At 40.4% G+C, this 22,117-nt stretch overlaps 1 protein-coding gene across 1 annotated transcript in view; it reads left to right on the plus strand.

Annotated features, from left to right (window-relative positions):
* LOC148833189 (catenin delta-2-like) overlaps positions 1-22,117 on the plus strand; it is a 313,017-nt gene that overhangs the window by 30,257 nt on the left and 260,643 nt on the right. Inside the window, exon 2 of the mRNA XM_088918834.1 lies at positions 20,761-20,902. Coding sequence (XP_088774960.1) covers positions 20,774-20,902 — 129 coding nt within the window. The 5' untranslated portion in view covers positions 20,761-20,773. The remainder of the gene's footprint in view (positions 1-20,760; positions 20,903-22,117) is intronic.

Raw genomic sequence — 22,117 nt, forward strand, 5'->3', positions numbered from 1 at the left:
CCCACACATCAGCTCTCAGTGGGGAGGAAAGCAGAGTGATGAAGCCAATTCAGAGATGGGGGTTATTAGGAGGCCATGATCGGTAAAGGCCAAGGGGAAATTTGGATCTATGTAGTATTACAAACCTACAGTATGTGACATCAACCAGTGTTGTATTAAGAGAACTGTCTGAGGGTTTGTCTTGAATATAATAATGCAGCTTCACTCAAAATTGCTGGACACCTGAATAGTCCAGTTAATGTTCTTTGAATGGGCAGAAGTACATTACCATTCTCAGCTGACTTCTGCTATTTTTGTGGAAATTTGGTCAGAACATGGGGGTTAACATCCCTACTCTTTTCGAGAAACGCCAAGGGATTTTTCAGGACCTCGGTTTTAGATCTCATCTGAAGGACAGCACCTGTTTTACAGTATAGTGTCCCCGTCACTATACTGGGGCATTAAGACCCACACAGACCACAGTGTGAGCGCCCCCTATTGGCCCCTCTATTACCTCTTCCAGCAGCAGCCTTATTTATTTCCCAGGAGGTCTCCCATCCAGGTATTGGCCAGGCTCACACCTGCTGAGCTTTAGTGGGCTGCCCATTGTGAGTTACAGGGTGATATGGGAGTTAGTGGTAGAAAAAATATTTTACTAATACACTGTAACCCATTGTTTTGGTTTCTGAGCCTCTGTTTAAGTCATTGGTTCAGGTATGTAAGTAAAAGTTTTACAACAAGGCACCGGTAGTTTTTTCTAGTCTTTTATTCTTTCCTTTGCTGTTAATGATTCTTTCACTTTAAAATGAATCGTCACCGAATACATCTGGAGGCACAAAATGATCTTTAATTCAGAAAAAAGTAATGACATAAAGATAGAAGTTGTATCTTTCACCCAGGTTTTTGTCATTTTGTATTAGCAGGATTATCCCCATTCTTTATATTGTAGCTTGCAAATCACATTTTCAGTTCTCGCCTATTTCTGAATTAGTCATATGAACAGAAAATTGACAGACCTGAAAAGAATTCAAATAGTGATTTAAAGCGACACGGTACATTATGGATCATTTTTTACAGGAAAAAATGCAGGGGCTTGGCTTTTTGTTATTCTGAAGTATTAGCTTTATTCTGGCAATCATTCCCTGGTAATAGACCTTGGGCATCAGTAAACAACAGCAAAGTACTCTTTGCTCCTTGGTGCTGTAAGGGGTAAAAAAAGATATTGAAAAATGTTCAATAAAAAATAAAAAAATCTCCCTCTTAAAAGACACCTTTGCTTTTGGAAAATCCATCCAACTTCAAATATTGGTTCTTTTCCAAACACATGATCTCCAAAACACTGTCGTGTTCAGTCCTCCAATGTTAAAAGAAGAGGTGTCAGGAGAGCAGGGAATGTCACATTTTTCAGTTCTGGCCCTGAGTGGGCGTAGGCACAGCCTGAAATTCTTTTGTTTTATTCACTGGCATGTCTTTCTCTCCAGGCTGGTGGTCCTTTGTACTGTAGATGTCTTGGTGTATCCTTCCTCTCTTGAGCAGTAGTTTACATTTTGGATCTCTGTTCCCCTTCATACATGCAGCCTTAGCTGCAAGACATCAGTGGAATTAACTGGAAATACCTTATGGTGGCTTTATTTGTTTGAAAACATGCATCGGTGAAGCTGACTGTTTATTTATGGGATTCCAGTTTATTTAAAGACTTTTAAACCAATCCACTCAAAAAGCATCTGACGAAAGCATATAGCATTCAGGTAACAATATTAAACTGTACACAAGTTTAAATTGAACGCATCAATCACTCCAGACTTTTGTATTTGCTGGGTTTTGAATTACATTTTAGATTCATAAGTACAAAGTCATTTAACTTCAGCTTGCTGTGACCTCTGATGGATGTTCCTGCAAATAAAATTCATTAGTTATTTAATCAGATTTTTCTTTGTCAGCTGTTATTTCTGCCAAGATTATTGCCAGACAGAACAAGTCATTTATTTAACAGATATAAGGGGAACCCTCAAAGAAGGAAGTTTACATCAAGTTTCTGGCTTGATGACATTTTCAAAGCCACTCTGAACTGCGGTTTTTGTATTGTGAGATTTAGTAAACTCAATGTATGGTTTGTTTCATTAACATGAATAAGTAAAGGGAGGCATGAAAGCACATTTTTCTTGTGTTAGGAAAATTTATTTTTACACAATTTTATGTATTTGATAACACCAAGCACAAAATTGAGCATTCACAAACAATATGGTCTGGTAGCATGTCTTCTTGCATGCTGTAGACACCTATTTGGAGAGCTGGTACCTCTACAAGTGCAGAGGTGTTTGTGGGAAATGTGTCTGCGTTCAGAGATTGTTTCTTGTGCATGTGTGAAGAGTAGCTCACAGCACATCTGGAAGAACTGCCATTAATTTCCACAAGCGCTGTTCTTCAACTCTGTTTCACACACAAGTAAAGCATCCCTGAAGAGAAGGATGACGTAAAGGGGCAGTTCTTGAGCAAAGCACCAGCCCATCCACCGTCTTTAGGGGAGACAAGAAAGGCAGAAGAGGTGTAGCATTGTATATCAAAAGGAGTATTCACATTCAGCAACTAAAGCTAGAGGAATCAAGAAACATGCCAGAGGTACAGTATGGTGGTAGGAGAATGATATTGACCACCAAAATGCAGATGTGAGATATAATTCAGTACATTAAATACCTACTACTACCAAGTGGACTAGATGGGCCACATGGCATCGTCTAGCTTGTAATCGTTCTCATGTTGTTGTGTCTGTCCAATGGGTGCACTTACACACTCTGCTCCTGATCCCTCTCCACACCGTCTTTTGCTTGTATGACACTGGCATATTAGTAAAATACCTCTTTGGCAAGGAGTAATCCACACGGAAGTAAAAAATATTTTTCTGATGAGTAAAAAGCATGCCTGAGAACTGTCGGCATTAATACAGCTGGCTGGGTAGCCTATTCTGTGTTGACTGTACTCATAATGCATCATTGCAGACTTATGGATGTGTGTGGAGTACTACATTAGTGCTATTGATTGTCTTAGATGAGGGATGTGCAACAAGCACTTTTTTATGCCTTGCTAACAGCACATTTTCAACACTGAAAGGCCAGCCTACAAGTGACTTGTTAATCTATTAAGGTTAAGAGATCGCTGTCCTCAAAAAATGAATGAAAGGCAGCAGTGCATGCTACTGTACTGTGGATAACCTGAATGCAATGTCTGAAAGTTTGCAAACCGTGGAAGGCCTGTTTGTCTGTCTTGTTGATTCGATTGCTGTTTATTTATGGTATATCTGGATATCATCTGAAACACCATAATCATCTGTGAGCTGTGGTCATGAAGTATGAACACTTTCATGCTGATTTTGATCTTTTCTTTATCTTTCCCATTTTCTGCTGCTGCTTGATAGCTAAAGGACAAAAAATGCAGGTGAATGTGTTTCTAATCTGCACAGTGCTCCTTTTAAGGGCAGAGTTCCAAAGGAGAGGGAACATTTTTTGAGGGAATTTTATCCAGGTGCATAATTTAATGCAAATATTCACAAATATCTTCAAAGGCACTGGCAATTTAGAACAAATAGTCAAACATCTATCAGAGGACACACCTGGAAACTATTGAAAGTGCATTTAAAACCAAGAACAGGAGCCACATCTTTATCCAAAGGGCTGCAGGACTATGGAACAAGATACCCAGCCATGTCATTGAAGCAGATATCCTGGCTTCCCTAAAGAAAGAGCTGGATGAGAGCTTTGGAACAATTAGCTACCAGCTACCAAACAGCTACGATGGTTAATGACTTCCTCTTGTGTGTAACTTTTCTTATGTTCTTGAAAACTAGGATTCATCTTTTTGAATCAACAACAGAATAATCCAGATTTTTTGTTCTCTAACTCGAGTGTAAAACTGCAAGGGCAGAGCCTTTAGGACAATGTTCTTAAAGAGCAGATCTGCAGCCAAATGGGCAGCAAAAGTAATAAAAAAAATCTTAGAAATGCTTTGTGTTTAAAATTTGATTCCCCAGAGAGCTGTTGCCATGAGAAGAAAAAAGATTGAATTCTTTGAGAGATGGGCTACATAACTCCAGAGAGAAGGACTTAAATATTTATGACAAAATACTGCTTGCAAGACCATTTCATAAGTATTATTCTTTCTTAAAGTGTAGTGTCACAATACACAATCCAAATGCACATTTTAAAGACAGCGTTTGTGTTTTTAGGGATACACAGGAATATTTTCAAAGCTTTTACTCAAGCTCAAAATTTTCTCTTTGTCTCATCTCTTAACATACAGTAGTCTAAAATATGCTCAAGTTGAAAATGATCATTTTATTTTTGTTCTTCATGCCTTTGTGGTGTTTATCTTCATTGGCATTATCTGCTTTTAATTACTTTCAGCATGTTGAGAGCAAATTCCGCTCAGTAGAAGAGTAGGATGTAAAACTCCTTCCTAAGAGTGTTTTATCTCTGTAATGGATGATGTTCATGGGACTTGTTTGCCCTTGTATCGTCCAGAGTTCCCCAATCGTTTCAGACACATCCACTATGTTTGCCCTCAAACTTTCAGAGGTTTGGAGTTACAAACACAGCTACCATCTTCCCTAAGTCACCAATCAAACCCATTATCTCTTCATGCAACATTATTAATATGTATTATTATGCATTGGTATTATTTTTTAACCATTCAATATATTGAAGCCATTTTGGTTTTTGGTTTTTGGAACCAGTTGCATAACGATCTAGAACAATCTATGGTATATGTACTCCATTTAGGTATATTATAGATGTATTGACTATTACAAAATCCAATTTACTTAGAAACTGATCTTTACTTCAGTTACCATGGTGTTAAATGAGAAACAAAAAAGCTCTTGCAAGCTCATATTAAACCTGGTTATTCTATAGACCAGAAATTCATCTCCCTTATAACAGCTGCAGCCTGGTCTGTGTTGTTGTGGAAAATATTTGCAATGCCTGAAAACAGTATCATGTGGGAAGGGAACAAAATAAATGAGTAAGCTGCAATACCCTGAGTTCTCCAAAAACAAAATGTTTAATTATATTTTTACAAAAATAATACAATGGTTTTGTTTAACATTCCTGAATTATAGCTGCAATATACTGTACAAATGCTCACAATACTATTCTTTATGTATATAATTTTTAGGCAGTGTACTTCAGATGAATAACTTAGTTACAAAACATTAATGAACTTTTCATATTTTGAAGTACTGTGGTTCTTAGTATTCGAGAAAAAGCTTATTGTAACATTAACAATTCAATGAATGGTATCAAAAAACCAGCACAATCTAAAGAGATTTAAAAACCAAACACAAAACGTGCTTCTTAGAACTATGCATTGGTTGTTTTTTTTAAAAAGGAAAACCTAGAGTTTAAGCAGTGAGTTTGACTTTTTCTGTGTTGTATCTTTAATGTTAAAGTCCAATGCCACTCCACTGCCATATAGTATTCAACAGGATGTTTTATTACTGCAGCCCACTCCATGTCTTAATTAAGACACTTATTTCTGTTGTGAAGTAACCTGGGACACTGGTACAAGATGAGAAATGTACGTTCTGTGTCATCTCTGTCCACGCATTTTGTTAAGTCATGATATTATCTTGTCTTAGAGACAAGTTCAGCTGTAAAATCCTCTTCTACATCTAATGATTCTGCACACAAAGGTCTGTCACAGAAACTTGCAGTTTCGCAGTTGAAGCTCCTTGATTGAATGTAGATGTTGTTTTTGCCTTGAACAGAAATCAACAGTGCCCTAACTATGGAGCCGTTCACTTGCTAGCAAGGTTGCTTTTTGCTCACACTTGTCTAATGGACTTTGTTTTCCTTCATTAACTGTTCCTTTTTAATTGAAAAATATGTTCAATGTGGAGATAATTGCATTCTATTTAAATGTTTAATCATGCTGGCCTTTGCTTATTAAGATAAACAACAGACATATGTACATCATTGTTAATGCAAAGTGCAAAAGCATTAGAAATAATAAAATGCAGGAGCCTAAAATGACTTTGTTTCTGTGCAGCAATTTCTTCCTTTATAAATCTTTCCGTTGTTATTTATGCAGAGCAAGCCATCACCAGGCCTGTTGATACAGTACCAGTGAACAGCATTCCTTCTACCAAGTTTGTAACAGCAGGCAATAAATACAATTCTTGGAGAAATTGAGCAATATACTAATTGCCTTCTCCGTGAAATATAAAGCAACTTTCTGCCTTCCGAAATAGTGTATGAATGTAATTTCAGTAGCAGCATGCTGTATATTGTAATGACCTGAAGACAATACTACTGTGGTATATTAAAAATCTAATATTTACTTTACCTTTTAAATGTAAGATTTGCTGTTTATTTGCACTTGTTTGCAGGGGTATTTAGCTGGATGTCAGTAAACCTCTCAGCAGCACACATCATATGGCATTTTTGCAGCTTCGGAACCGTTGGTATATGTCTCACTTGACTGTTTCACACTTTACTGTTTCAAGATGTCTATTGCCTGGTTGCAAATTATAAAATCATCTAAAATTCTGAAAAATTTTAAAAAGCATAGAAACCAGCAACTGTTCCCAGTGTCCCAGGATACAAAAGTCTCAACATCCATTTTGTCAAATGAACCATGATTTAAGGACTCAGTACATTTCAGATTAAATATTGGACGTAATATACTATATATTTACTCTGATGATCTGTTTGAGAATCTTACGAGGGGAGGGAAACAAAGCCTGATCTATTTCCATTAATGCACTGCCAAGACCTGCCTTTTAAAGCACAGATACCTAAATGTCTTAACTTGTGGATCTGGAGATCTACTTTACAGTATTGGGAGCTCTGGTGCACATTCTGCCCAAGCTGGTCCTGACCCAACTGAATCAGGTATTGATTAATCAGCTCTTATCCAGAACTGTTCCCACTCCCTCAGTCCGTGTGGGCTTTGAGTTCCCAGTATGTCCCCTGGGCTGGAGGCGAGCAGCTCTGGTCCGCTCTCCTTCAGAGCAGTTATTTCATGCATCACTCTTCCCAGGGCCGGTCAGCGGCCATTACTGATGGGCTCTGTGTGACCTCTTGGCCTGAAGGGTCCCACTGCCGGTGGCAGCCACACAACTGATCCCAGCCTGCAATCTCCAGGACTGTGCGCTGGAATGGGTTTGCTGTCTGTTGGGTAGCAGAGTGGCCTTCGTTATCAATCCAGAAATTTTCCGGGTGATTTGTTTTCCACCTTTTTATTTTACGTTGCTGGCATGTTTGTATCATGGCCATTGCAGTGAACGAACAGCGAGCAGACTCAGGGAACGGGCGCCATGACCACGTCTAACTTTTTCCACTATTATCATTATGATTCCATTATAACTGATATTAAAATAATAGCGTTGTAAATGTAATTTCTTACTCCTGCCTCACAAGCCCTGCCTGTCTGAAGTGTAAAAGGCTGGAGAGATGGTACTCACACTCAGCGTCTTGCTGTTTCTTAGCCATCAGTGCCTTTCTTGCTGCTCTTCCAAAATTTTTTTGGAAATTATGGAAATTTAATAGGAGGGGGAAGTACCCTTTGGACTGGAGGTAAAAACTACAGTATGTAGTTGGTGATTAACCAAATGCAGAGACGTGAAAACAGGGAATGTGTTGTTTACATGCTACAAATCGCAGGATCAAAATAACTAACAAATCTAGACACGGTTTACATAGCTGGAAAAATGCCTGGTAAGACTGTGAAGATTCCCTTTAAATGTTGCATTGCATTACACCAAAGCACTCGAATACAAGCTGTACAAAACGAGAATTGTGTAGATAAAATTATCTGCTGGTGAGGAACGTCTGGGAAATTTCAACGCTGACATCTAAAGATTAAATATATATATATATGTACTGCATCTCCTTTTGTGTACTCCTGGATTTATACAGTAGCTGATTCCTCACAGAGGTTGCTTGTACATTTTATTATTTTCATTATTCCTTGAGATTAGGCTTAGAGCAAATAAAAAAATCAATTCATCTCAGTTTTGCGAGTTTAAGTTCATGATGTTAGACCTTGTCTGAGTATTGCAAATTGCATGGTAGTATATTGTTTGTTGCTGCATAGAACAAATGTCAGTTCTAATGGCTTTAAAACTTTATTCAGAAATGATGGATACGTTTTGTTAATGATTTGACACCAGAAGGCATCCCTCCAAAATAAAAGGAAAATGCATTTGCAGCAATGATTCTTAATGTATAAACACATTAAAAAAAAGCTAAAGTCCTTAAGCCTTTTGTGAAGCAGTGAGCATTGTATTTGTCGGTGCTTGCCAGTGTGTTGTACACAAGAGCCTGGATGAGCACACGGACCAGAGGACTGTGTGTCCGGCCAAGTCTGACAGCCGGCACTCCCTGTAGTAAAGCCGGCAGGATCCACAAAATGAAATTACAGACTGCACCAAGGGTGCTGCTGTCGCACTTGACTTCAGGTGGCTTGATAAGACAGTAGGAGGGCCGGGGAGATTTCCTTCACCACATTGTGTGTCATTCGACCACCGGCAGGCAGATCAAACAGCTGAGGGCACTGTAGTCACACAGTGCTCAACTCGCCAGGCCAGCCACTGTCTCTGTGCTGTGCTTTCAAACATTTTGAAAACAGACAAGGAAGCTGCCGCACATTTCGCATCCATCCCAGGCTTTATTCTCTCTCAGAAAAGCCCACAAGACATTGAAGACAGGCATGGCGGTGTCTTCAGTGTCATCAGTGTCTTCAGTTCATGAGGCACGAGTGAGGTGGCTCAGAAACCCATGAGGTCTGTTCGAGGAGGTTGTTTAATAAGCCCACTAATTCCACTTCAATTTCATTAGCTCCCAAGCAGCTTCTGCTGTGCAGATTATAGACTTCTATTTTAAATATTTGAATAGCAACCCCTTACAATCTGACTTTTAAGGCCGTACAATCTTTGGAAATTATTTTCCCTATTCCTTTCCCAGTTTCTTTCTTTCCCAGTTCCTCCTTTTTCCTCTTGTTTTGTTTTCCCCCTGGCAGGCTGTGCTCCAGTGAGTTATCACTTCTCTGCTGCTCCTGCTTGGGTGTTTTGTTGTTTTCTTTGCAGTGCTTGGCATGTGTGTCCTCCTTCAGCTCCCCCTGTATTAATTTTCCTCTCAGAGACATCACATTGAGATTCAGCGTGGGAAGGAGACAAGCATGGCCGCCAGACGTCTCCCCCTGAACGCAGCCAAGATATGGAATCTAAGGGGAAATCGGTCAATCACGATGAGGCCGGGCTGCGGAGATTGCGTACACCCAAAGAAGTGAACGGGGAACATTATTCACTGATTTCCCGTTAGATTACATTGTTGCTTGACTCTGCTTCCATGTTCATTAAGGAGAGGAAAAATGCAGCCGTTTTACGGGACAAATAGAACCATTTGCTGTGTGTGGAAAAGACAAACGTGCTACATTTGCAACATGGCTGAGCCAGGATCCATAACAATAGGGTACATGAGGGTTGTCATTGTGCTATACTTACAGTACAAGTGTAGAGAGAAACACAGTGGCACGACCTTGTACTGGAGGGAACACGCACAGGTTCTGCAGTATGAATTCTTACAGTATGAGAGATACGCTTCACAGTGCTGTAAAATAAAAAGGAATGAAGCGTATCATGTTGCATATTTATAGGACTCTTTCACATTTTGCTGCTTTAATTCATGTACTTGAAAATGGTGTTGCTTTGATTGTTTTAATCCCACTCCTACACACTTGGGTATTTTCTTCTTACAACGTAGCACTGAGTGGTGTCGCATCCTTGAGTTCTGTAGGAAGTGTTGTGAAGTATTTCAGTAGTGTGCAGGGTCTTTTTAAAAGTCAGAAGAGGTTTGATTTTGAGGTCAGTGCTGTCTTGCATTTAACAGGATGCCATTCTAAAACAATTTATAAAGAGACATGTTTTCAAAGGCAGTTTATTTCAAGCACTTGGCACTTTTTGGATTTATTGAAGCAACATGCAGTATGTGGTACATTAAGTACTTAAATGCATTGTAACAGTTCTTTCAAAGATTGCTGTTAAATGACTATTTGTCCATCTTTTGTGACCTGTGGCCAAGCAGATAAGCACTCCCTGTCAGAGGTTTGCAGATGCAGTGCATTTAAGATGTAATAAGGCTCCGCTGTTGACTCGGTGGCTCCTGACACCAGAGCAGGTTGGAGGTTCAAGATGCCTCCGTGATGGGGAAGGAGCTACAGGCTGGCCGTGTGTACGCAGCCTGGGAGTAATTGCTGAGTTGATAGAGCCTGTTGGTTTGCTTTCTGAGCCACTGCCACGTTGCCAAATCAAGATGCCAGGCAGCATTCGGCTGTGATGTCCTCTGGCACAGAACAAGGACTGTGTTCTTATAGCGCTGCACACCAGAGTCCAGTCACAATGCCACAAGCACCTTTTGCATTGCGTATGTATAGGGGCTCATCGAGCCCTTCGGTGTGATGTGATCCCCTAAGGACCTGGAAGTCTCCCTGGCAGAGAAGGACCCCTGGGGTATCTGGAGTGCAGCATACTGTAGCTCTGAGGGCTGGGGCGCTCGGAGGGACCACAGGGACAGAGCTCCACTCACTAGCACTTCACTGTCTTTGTTAAAGGGGCGTGTGACTATCAGCAGGAAGAAAATGAAAAAATGTGTGTGAAGCTGTTGTTTTGTGCAGTTTTTTTTAAAATACTCCTTCTGTACAACTGTTGAGCATTAATGTCGTAGAATTGCGAAACAAAAGTTCAGCTTTTACAATTAACTGAGTCATCCTTGATGTTGCTTAGTATTTTTATGTGTTAGTATCCAACAGATCACTTATGATCACCATCACTAGATGGTAATTGATAATCAATAACAGTTTACTGTATATGCTCTCTCTTCTATCCCTCCTTCTATATCTCAGTATAACTCATTAGACGTTTTGCACAAATGTTTTAATTTCTCTTTCAAAAGCCTTTTGACCCGATGCTTCAACATAGACCTTGCCTATGAAAAATTCAGAAGAAAATGCTCCTGGCAATTTGTATAGGAGGGAGACAACAATCTACATTCATTTTTAAATCTGTAGTTTCGCTTTAATTAACCTCAGATAATCATTAATGCATAACCCAACTTTACATAATTACATGTTAATTTTCTTTTGCAGCAAGGTATTTTAATTAATGGTTTCTCAACTGTTGAATTGGCTGGATTTTCTAGAACAAAAGTATTGCACGTTTCAAGCAGTTTCAACCTTTTTAAAATCTTTTTATCAAAAGCAAGACTTTTTTACTGTTTTATGGCTCGATACATGAAATTTTTATAGTGCTGTTTTAAAAATGAAAGAAGAAACAACAAGGCCGCCACTCTTCGTCTCTGCAGAATTGCAACAGTACAAATTCAAAAAACAAAAAAGACAAAAGTCCTGTATGAGAGTGTCCCCAGGTGTTTCAGAACAAGCTGGAAACTGGTGCATGAAATGGCGGGTGTGATTGTTGCCTTTTCTCGGTGATCGCAGAAACCTTTTATAAACACTGTCTGTTTTTTCAATACACAGGGAAGGACAGTGTCTTACCTGGATGTTCTTCTGTTGTTTCATAACGTCTTGAGTGGTGAGCTGGGCACTGCCCAGTGTCTCTTTGTAGGGCAGTGATATAGCTGATGGCAGGAAAACCTTATTTGATTCCGAAAAGGGAAAGTATTGGGCTGTGTAAGTTTTGGTTGAGAGTTTTAGATACATCTCTTATAAACATACTGACTGGAAAATTGTTTTCTTTGCCTTCTGCTCTTATTTTGCTATACATTTTTCATTCTGAAAAATACTGAAATGTAAAGTAAAGCAGTGAAAAGTATTGTATCAGGACTGCGAAATGTTGGTGATAAGCACAAGCATTAAGGTATTTATTCAAGCATTTGTGAAGCTTTATTATTAAAAAAATTCACTAACCATAAATCTCAAACATCTAATACATTACACAAACTATTTTTAACAAAACTGTTTTAATAGATATCCTGCAAGGAAATAAATATCTGTACTATAAGTATGGTGTATTTTTCAGCAGTAATTGGATGTGTAATAGCTAGGTATTCACTGGCATTCATTTTCACATTATTTATTATTTGCAGCTAAGAAAGGTTACACATGAGAGGAGTCCATCTAGCCTGTTTGGATACTAGTAGCTAATTGCCTTCAGCATTTCATCTAGCTGTTCTTTTTGAAAGAACCTAGACTAGAGTATTGGTTTCAACAGCAATGGCTGGGTAGCTTGTTCAATATTCCCACAACCCTTTGCATGAAGAAGTGCGTCTTTATTTTCAACTTCCAATGCACTTCACCTTAGTTTCCTTTGGTTTCTTTTTTTACTTTTGATTCTATATAGGTCTGCTCTCTAGTCTTTGTCATAAGTAGCTTCTTGATGCCCAGCATTTCTTATACTCCATGTATAGTTGTAGAGTTCGTTTCTCCGCCCTGCGTGGTGCCAGGTGGTCACCTACACTTGCATTTTAAATCACTTTGATTCCCTGTGTCACTTGCACAGCGGGAGGCTCATGCAGCAGGTTTCATAGTGAAAGAGTGAGACTGGGACGACAGTACCACTCGGCACTTTGTCTTTGGGCTTGGTGCTTGTCCGGGCAGTGTGGGTTAAGAGCTCAGGCAGGGGCCTGACACAGCAGTTCTAATCTGGGTTGTGAGCGCTGACGTTCCACTTGAATATGACCCATTTTCAAGCCAGGAAGACCTGGTTACGCATGCAATTATTTTCATGCTGTGCAGCACCAGTGAGTGCAATACCAATTGCATATCTGACATTACCAGGAAAACATGGCACAAAAGGTATGATAGGGAGTCCTAGAAATACAGCACAATCAATTATTAAGGAGCACAAACGAGCATATAAAAGCAGGACCTTCTTTGATCCTGTAGTTCAAGTAAAATATACTTAATAGCAAAATGGCCAACTGTTTTAGAAGTCTGTTACGAGCTCTAGCCCAGTCTAATGCCTGGGGACCTGCTGGATGATAAGCAGTGTGCAGGAGATCATGTCGCATGAGGATAGCACAATGATACTCCAGTAAGGAGAACATCCCTGCATGTAAGCTGTAGGGCAGCTGTAGGGTCTCTTCTTAGGAAGCACGCTAAGTAAACAAAACATTCCAGAATGCACATCAACATGCAGGATTGTTGTTTTTTTTTTTCAGACAACATCCTCCCAGTGATTAGAGAAAAAAAGAATCAGACTAGCAACCAAAGTTCATGTGGAGATGAAAACTAAAGGACTACAAAGAAAAGCTGATTACAACCAGTATCAAGCGAGTTTTTTCTGCTTTAGCTCTTCAGGGACAGGAGAAGTTTTGTGTGATAGAATAAATTTAAAAGAAATGTGGCAAAGCAGCAAGATATTATCTAGTGCTGGAAGCATCACCCTTCTTTAACATGGTGCTCACTTGAAGCACACAGCCATTCGGCATCACACTTCCTTAAAAAAGAAGCAGTGGGGTGTCCACTGTGCTCACCTCACCACAATGACCTCACCTTTAATCCAGTATTCATACTGTAAGAATACTTCAGTACAGGTACAGTACGTGCTGTGTTCCTCACTTGCTGTGGTTTATGGGGGAGGGTGTATATTTGAATCTTTACCAATCTGGAAATAACCTTTAGAGAAAAACACAAACACACATGATAGTTTAAAAACCAGGGTTTTAAAATCATATTACACCTGTTAGGTTGTGTCACCTGTTGATGGAGATAGATTGCAAGTTGCACATCTCTTTTGCAATATAGAACAAAGGTTTTCTCCAGAAGGAAAATGATTCATTCTCTTTGATCTTGGAAGCTGGTGAGAAGAAGAATGAGAGCAGTGAATCTAGTGTGCTGATGCTCTCGGCCGGGATTTAGGAGTGGGTTTGGATTTCATGTTGACGCACTGCTGTTGTACCCTTGAGGAAGAGTCACCTTAGAGTGTACTGTACCACCGAAATGCCCAACTGTATGGATGGCTGGATTTGTAAGTCTCTTTCGATAGAAGAGTCAGCCAAATCAATGATACCCATTATTAATATTTTGGTGGGGTGGCATGGGGACACGGCAGATCCCTGGTGATAGCTCTCTGGCTCTCCCTCTGTGTGGAGGTTTTGCGGAGGGTTTCTCACGGTGCTCCAGTGTCCTCCTCCCAGGAGTTGCAGCGAAGCAGCTGGTTTGGACCCTATGTGAGGCGGATGCAGGTCTTTTCCTGGAAGGGTTACGTTTAGTACCAAAAGTATCCAAGTCCGAAAATGGTAAGCGAAGCAGTGGTCAAGGGATAGTGCTAGAGTTTCGAGAGCCAAAAAGTCGATCAGATGAAAGAGTCTTTCCGAAAAGGTTGGACGCAGGTTGAGCTCGGGAGCAGGACGCTCAATAGTGAGCGGAGACAGAGTGGAGTGAGAGGGTATAAACAGGGAAGAGCGTGTGGAAAGAAAATTGATTAATTAGTTCAGGAATGTCTATGGTGGCAGGTGACGTCTAAGTGCTAGCGAGACACCTCTCACAGTGCAAAGACATGCGGTCGCTAGTGTGCGACTCTTCATTTCCCCCTGTGTGTGTGTGTGTGTGTGTGTGAGTGTGTGTGTGTGTGTGTTTGCGCGTGCCCTGGGATGGAACAGTACAGCTTTGCACCATGTGCCAGCCTGGGTAGGCTCTGCTTCACTGCCAACCCCTGAGGTCGGGCCGCTTATGAACAGAGAAAAGCCTTTGTGCCACACTCTCAGCAGAAGATCGTGATGCACAATGTCAGCATTACATCCCTGAGGGAAGAGGGTTCACAGGAGACAGATTGAGTTGGGGAATATCTGTTTTCCTGTCAGCCTAGAGCTGTCTAGGGTTACTAGTTGTCTAGTGTTACCCCTAAACACGTGGGTATATGGGGTGGTAAGAGCTTGTTGGTGCAGGAAGCTGCATCCTACTGTAACTGGAAACTATTTGTGTGTTTAGAGGGCATGCTAATGGACAGACCTACAGGGTACAGACATCTTTTCCTCATAATGTGTGTAAAATAATGATTTGACATGCTAGAGCTTCTGGTTTCACTATGTGCAGTGATTCTGGATTATGCATCATCCATTAAGAAAAAAATAGGGCGTCCCTATTTACAGCAAGGCCATTAATAAGACACTTGGACACAGCATCAGAAGGAATCTGTTTGGTGAAGCTTGTATGCAATTAAGTTATTTATATTTTTCCTTTGGTGTATGGTGCTGCACGTTTTCACCCACAAGAGAATGCCTGTGACTCAAAAAGGGTATAGGCATTTGTTTAACCTTGACAGCTGGAGGTAAGACTTGGCTCAGACTGAATTTCTCCAGGTAACACTTCAGTGATCATGCCTTTCTGGTATTGCAACCTGTGCGCCTACCATTGATGAGTCACAGTCAATACCGATTTTTTTTTTGCTTTCACCTGACCAAAAATATAAGCGACTGCAAGTTGATTCAAGAAGAAATTTCAGCCCTTTTTTTTTGTTCAGCTCTTTTGTGTGGCAGTGGATTTCAAAGTCTGATTGTGCTTTAACACTCGGCTGAAAGGTGATGTGCCCTGTATCCATCACCTGGTGTTTTTTTCTATCAGCAAGAATGATTAAGAGGAACGGTATCTGACCATTTAAGTTCCCTTTCTATGTGTCTGACTAAATCAGTGACGTGTGCAGGGGATTTGCCACAAGGATCAGACACAGTTAATGAGTTCGGCTTTGCCAGGCTTTTGTCAGTGGCTTAGCCAAAGAAACTCATAAGTAAATGCAGTACACAGCCATCAAAAACAAGGATAGAAACTTCAAATATCCTTGATGGAAAAGCCTGGAACTGGCTGAAACCTTTTGTTTTTCATAAGTTAGAAATATATTTTGCACTGCCCCCTGGTTAGTTTCTCCTAATTTTTTCAATTAGATATGGATTCTGCAATATCCATGTCCTAGAAATGGCCTTCACAGGAACACCTCCTGCAGTGAGTCGTAAGTGCAACTTTAATACAATTTAACATGGCCTGGAATTGCTTAGCTTAATTAGAATGTGTTCCACTTATTTTTATTTTCTTCCAAACCCACTCAGTCTGGAATCGCTCGAGTGTTTCGCTCCGACGGCTCACAGCGACAAGCCCACATGGGAGAGTGGGGAACAGTCATCTGACTTCTCTGACCCGCCTGCTCTTTGAAGCCCTTGCTATCTGCTGCCCTGTGCAGAAGACTCAGCGCCACCTGGAAGAGAGGCCTCAGGCCTCCAGGTGCCCAAGGAGTCCCAGGGCTTTGCCAGGAGTGAGGGAGTCCTTGCTGGCAAATCCCACCCTCCCCTCAGGCAGGCTGAGGGCCGGTGGTGCTCAGCCAGGTCACATGTGGATATGGACATCACCCAGACTCGAACCCGCAGCTTTGGGTTGAGTGTGTGAACAGGCTGCTGAGCCACTCTGTAGCCTCTGTCCTGACATGCAGTACATGTCCTGCCTTCCAGTCGCACAAGTCAAGTTGCAGGCTCAGCAGAAATGGCTTGTCTTTAGCAGTCGAGGGTATTTTGGTGCCATTTGATAAATGATTTAGTCAGCTTTAAAAAGATTATTATTCTACTTCAATACTCAACACGGTAATTCACTTAAGTCTCTTAAATGGTCAGGCTTTAGTAAAAGTAGCTAACATCTTTAATAATCGTTGAAATGGCTGCAGTCCTAGATAATTGCAGGGAAGTGGTGGTAATGACTGCAGAATTCCCTTGGTTGTCTTCGCAGTGCATTAGAAACTGTTTAGCCAGGCAGAAGCTTAGTCTTTATTGACCATTTACCAATAACAGCAGGAGAAAACTGTAGCCTGAATCCACAAACCCCAATGACAATCGGAAGTCCTGTAAACAGTTTGTTTGTTTGTGACGATTGAAAGATGTCTGACCTCATACAGAAGCTTCAGCATTCATTTTTAAACCAAATCAAGCTGAAATAATAAAACACTACATGGAGACAATTCTTGATGGATATTTTTAGAACAAATTTAGGTTACGGAGTGCAAGCATCGTATCCTACATAATTATCAGTGCAAAGTAAGTAATGCGTTGCATTTTAATGAGACTATGGGGAATCCACTCTGCATGCTAAAATAAAAAGTAGTTAACAATGAGAACATTTATTATTGAGGTGTTTGACTAAACAACCTTTAACCTTTCCTGAGTAAATATGTCACAGTTTATTAACCCTTCTTTCTTTTCTTGGCACATGGCAGATGGTAATGAAAATCACATTTTCAATGTTATAATAACACCGTAACAAATCAAGAAACTCTTAAAGAGACTATGAGAATTCCTTGGTCTGTAATTATCACCATCAAGACACTGATTGGTTTAGCTCTGCAGGTGTGTTTAGAAATCTGGAAATGCTTGCTTCAGTATGGCTTTATGAATGTCACTTATTCATGTGACACTTGCTGTCATAGATCAGCAGTAAGTTTTCCTTTGTGCTTGAAGGGTCAACATGAGGATTGGATTAAATTCCAAAAAACAGATGCAACAATGTAACAACTGAAAAATGGAGCTGACCTGTGATACTGTACTTCTTATACTTCAATCTTTGTCTTTAAGGAGTCTGATCAACTATCCATGGCCACTGCTGCGCTGATTGTACAAATTACTCAAAGAAAGACTGTGGATTCATTTGTTCCATTTCTCATGAATAAAAGCCACAGAGATACTGTACAGTTTGAATCTTAGCTATAGGCAGCATCTCCACATTTTAAATACTTCCTAGCTTTGCATTTTGAGTTTCTTAGTGGGAAGAAATGTCAGTCTTTTACTCTGTGCTGAATGAGTGCCGGAGCTAACTGACAGCCCTCACATTGTATCTGTCTGAATACCCAACCTCTCAACACAGCTCTGGCACCTCCTTGTTCAAATGCGAAAACTAATTTCCAAAGTTATAGAGATAGGATATGTCCTAGTAAATATTTTGAAAATCTTTATTTTATCTAAAATATTTATCAGTTTTATCGATTAAATTACATACTGAAGCAGTAAGTATACTTTTCTGTAGGTTAATTAACTGCGTAGGAAAAAAAGATTGAAAAGCAGTTGAACACCTGGGTACTCGGCTGTTTGTAGGGAGACAAAGATAAGAACATAAGAAGACAAAATGATATGTTGAATTACCTAGGTTATGATTTGATACATTATTAGTTCCCCTTGGTGAAGTATCATAAGAGAGTATCAAAGAGAGTTAAACCGGTCTTGTGTTATCTTTTTAAAAAGAAGTGTCAGGTGGGGCAATAAATACTGTATATTCATTTCAGCACATTACTCCAGTGCTCTAAACATCAGTGTTACAGAAGGAGGTGGTAGCAGAACTATTGTCTTGCATCCCGATCTGGTCAGGTCTCCCAAGCTCAGCAAAGTCACTCTTGGTCACTCCTGGGAGCACCAGGTTGATGCTGTAACTGGTGTTGGTGGTCCAGTAGGCGACGCCCTTCCTTCCAGATCAGATTTTCCAGACCTTCTCCTGTGTGTTGACTGGAGACACTGTGGTGTAGGAGGACTCATGCCGCCTTTCAGATGGGATGTTAAACCTACAGTCACAGACACACACAGACACACACAGACACACACACAGACCAGCTTTCGGCTGCTGGACATTTTCTCTTTTACAGTAACACATGCAGGAAGCCCCGTGACATAAAGAGGTCTCTCAGCATCCAACTAATATCATCCTGCGCAAGACAAACTGTGGGGGAAATACGGTAGAGGCTCATAATTTGCAATTATGTAAACATTAAAAAGACATTATGGCTTATCACTCACAAAAACTGCTTGATTCGTCAGAAAGGTAATTTAATTCAGATGCTGTGTGTTTTGAATGTATTATCCTGAATCATAGCTCGAGGCTGAATATCTATATTTCTTTAGCCAAAATGATGGAAGAGTGCCTCATGTACAATGAATGTAATTACCTCTGTAGGTGTCAATGAGTAGTTTTATGTAGTAAAGTAAAATATAGTGTTTTGGCCATTAAGTCGGTGATGAAGAATGATCAGAGGTATTGATTAAAATTGTGTTGCTTCATAGATCTGCAAATGCTGTTCCTCAGAACAAAATTCTTGATTTATTGCAACGCTGGACTTCTGAGATGAGCTGGCAATAAACAGTAATTGCAACACTAAATAATTTTGAATGTGGTTGCTTTAAAATTTAATAATCTTTTTTTCACCATACGAATGAGGAGATGGGATGAATTTGTATCTTACTTTATTGGGGAAGGATTATTCATCTGTAGATCTGTTATGTTTTGGTTCATTTTTAACAGTATGGAAGGAAATCAGATGTATTGGACACATTTCTCACAATTAAAGTGAAACAGAATATCTTTGCAAATAGAAAAATTGCCATCTGTTGGAAATTAACATGCCATGTAACCACAGGCTGAAAATACTCTTCTGACTAAATTTTTTGCCAAACGTTGTTGAGTGAACAACGCACTAACATGCACTATGGATCTTTAAGCTGCAGTGTTACCACCTTGTAGCCTGTTGTCAGCTCTCAGAAGCGAAGTCTGGGCCTGGCCAGTCCTGGGATGAGACACCGCATCACTGGTGTAGGTGGTTCCGTAGGGCATTCCTCCTTCTGGTCAAGGACGTCCAAACCTTTGCCCAGTATTGGGACTGGGGACGCTGTGATTTAACAAGATGTTAAAGTGACGTCCTCACTACCTGGTTAGTCACATTCCCATGACTCATTTTTAATGAGCAGGAGTGTTAAGCCTGAGGTCCTGGCTCAAAACTCCCTGAATTCAGGTGGCGAAGACATTTGTCACTCCTCAGCCTGATCTGCTGGTCCCGAAAGCCCCCAGTAAGCCACAGAGGTGAGGTGAATGAAGAGGACAACTTCTACAGGAAATCCAGACAGACAAAACTGGAACTCATCGCAGACTGTGAGGCTCGTTTGTAGACATGTCCTCATCAGCCTACAGTATTTAGTAACTCTAATGGCCTTATTATCCAATATATTTCTGTTAGCTCAAATGCACACGATGTTTATTTTATTCAACTCTGCTGATAACCCGTTAAAAGTGTTTTGTAACAACACAAAGGCCCCTGGGTTTGGATTTTTAGGTACAGGGTCCTCTTTGGTATAATTCTGGGAAATCAGATTAGAGTCACTGTGTGAAAATTAACGGGTAAAGCTGCTTCCAAAATTGCTTTCTGAGATTCAGTTCACCAGCTGGTATATGAGTTATATAACTGTATACACTAAAGTGTGAAAGACAGATTAAACTAGTTTGAGACTCAGAAAATACAAGCTTAAATAGTTACAAATTGCTTTTCTTTGAAACTGGCACTAACAGAAATTGTGTTTTTTGAGGAGGTAACGTATGTTAAAACTAGAAATGGTTAGAATAAGCGTGTAACTCTTCTCTTGTCTGTACAGCATGGTAGCAGATATTATAGGTCAACAAAGAGGCCTGCTTCTTTTTATTTTCTGTTAGAAAAAATACAGAATATTTAGTGTACTTAAGGAAAAAAAAGCTTTTAGTTTAGTTGGGAGATTATATGAATGTGGTTTTTTTTATGTACACTAGGTGCTACCAAGATTTCAACCACAAAAGAAACAGCAGTTTCAGAAAAGGGGTGTTCTCCTAACCTGCACTGCACAATTGTGCCGTTTCAGGAATAATTTATGTCATGGACTTAGATCTCCGGTGGAATTAAATCCCAGAATGCCGTGTGTGTGTGTGTGTGTGTGTGTGTGTGTGTGTGGAAAAGATTCAAAGAAAATGTTCAAGAAAGAAAAAGATCTTTCTTTTGCTTTTCCCCTGCAGGAGCTGAGGAGGTATGCCTGTTCCAGACCAGCCTTCTGACTCTGAGAAGAGTACCATGCTGAGCCCTGTACTGAATGCCTCCAATGGGGATGGATCAGAGACAGAGACAACTTCTGCCATTCTTGCCTCAGTGAAGGAACAGGTACGTTTGGTCATTTATGCTGCAATATAATCTTTGTTGGTGGGGCGTTGTTGCTGCTTTTGCACTTTCTAAAAGTTGCCAGTGGCCGTTGCTTTTGATAGAATGACTGTTCTCCTTGCAGTTGGTTGGTTTTTTAAAAAAGTTCTCAACACTTTGTGGCTCGTGCAGTCCGTGCATTGGCTGCCGCAGTTGATCTTTAATTGAGAAAAAAATAATAGTAAGTGTGATTTGAAGTTTGCTATTTCCTAAATTAGAACTGACCTTCCCAATGAGAGCGTACTACAGCTTGTAACATGACAAGATACTGTGCTATGTTACAATATTGGTGTGATTTATCATGTAGTGTGATTTAAGACAACATGGAGTTAACCGGACCTTACATTCCTGGTGAATTTGAAAAACTAGATAAACTGGTGAATTACTGTAAGACATGGAAAGACTGTAACTTTTCATGTTGAAAACTGACTGCGTTTCACGGGGAGTGGCCTGTGCTTCTGAGGCCGGTCGGCAGTACCAGGTCATAACCTTCTCCTCAGTGTGCTGTGGAAAAGAAGGGATGATGAAAGAGGCTGTATTAGGGGATTCGTTGTTGATGGGCAGGTCTCTGTTGCACTGATGAAGGCAATAGCAGACCTGGCTAATGTGCTACTTAGGCCTCAAGGATTTACGGGATAACAAGGGGTTGTTGGTGGTCCCATATTGCTATGAACAGCTATGAACGTTTAGTGGAATCAGTGCTGAAGTGCATTGCAGGTGTAATCACTGCAGGGGTTAGAGGTATTCACTAGTAAGGTGATATCGTGGAATGACCATAAGTGTGTAAATACGCCAAGCAGCGACCTGTCCCTTCAGCTAAAAAGAATGAAAAGTATCTACAGGTACAGATGTAGCAAGAAAACACAGAAACAAAAGTCATACCTGAATGTGCACATTTACAGTACAGCCCAAATGGAATCATTCAGCTCCATGGGTTTTTTTAATTAGTTATCTTTTTATTGCAAGTTACTTCTGAGAACACGTAGAAATCAGAAAAAAAAATCCCCAGAATAGAAATAATTTCACTGTCGATCAGAGATCTTTGAGGGCTCGAAAAAGCGGCCGGTATGTTACCTTGCCAAATACTCGGGGGACGTTGAACCACAGAGTACAGACAGAGCGGGGGCTCCAGGAGGCTGGGCTGCTGTCAGAGGGCAGCGGTAGTGGCATTTTCGATGC

This window comes from Atractosteus spatula, chromosome 6 (assembly GCF_055471065.1).
Source record: "Atractosteus spatula isolate fAtrSpa1 chromosome 6, fAtrSpa1.hap1, whole genome shotgun sequence".
NCBI classification, from domain to species: domain Eukaryota; kingdom Metazoa; phylum Chordata; class Actinopteri; order Semionotiformes; family Lepisosteidae; genus Atractosteus; species Atractosteus spatula.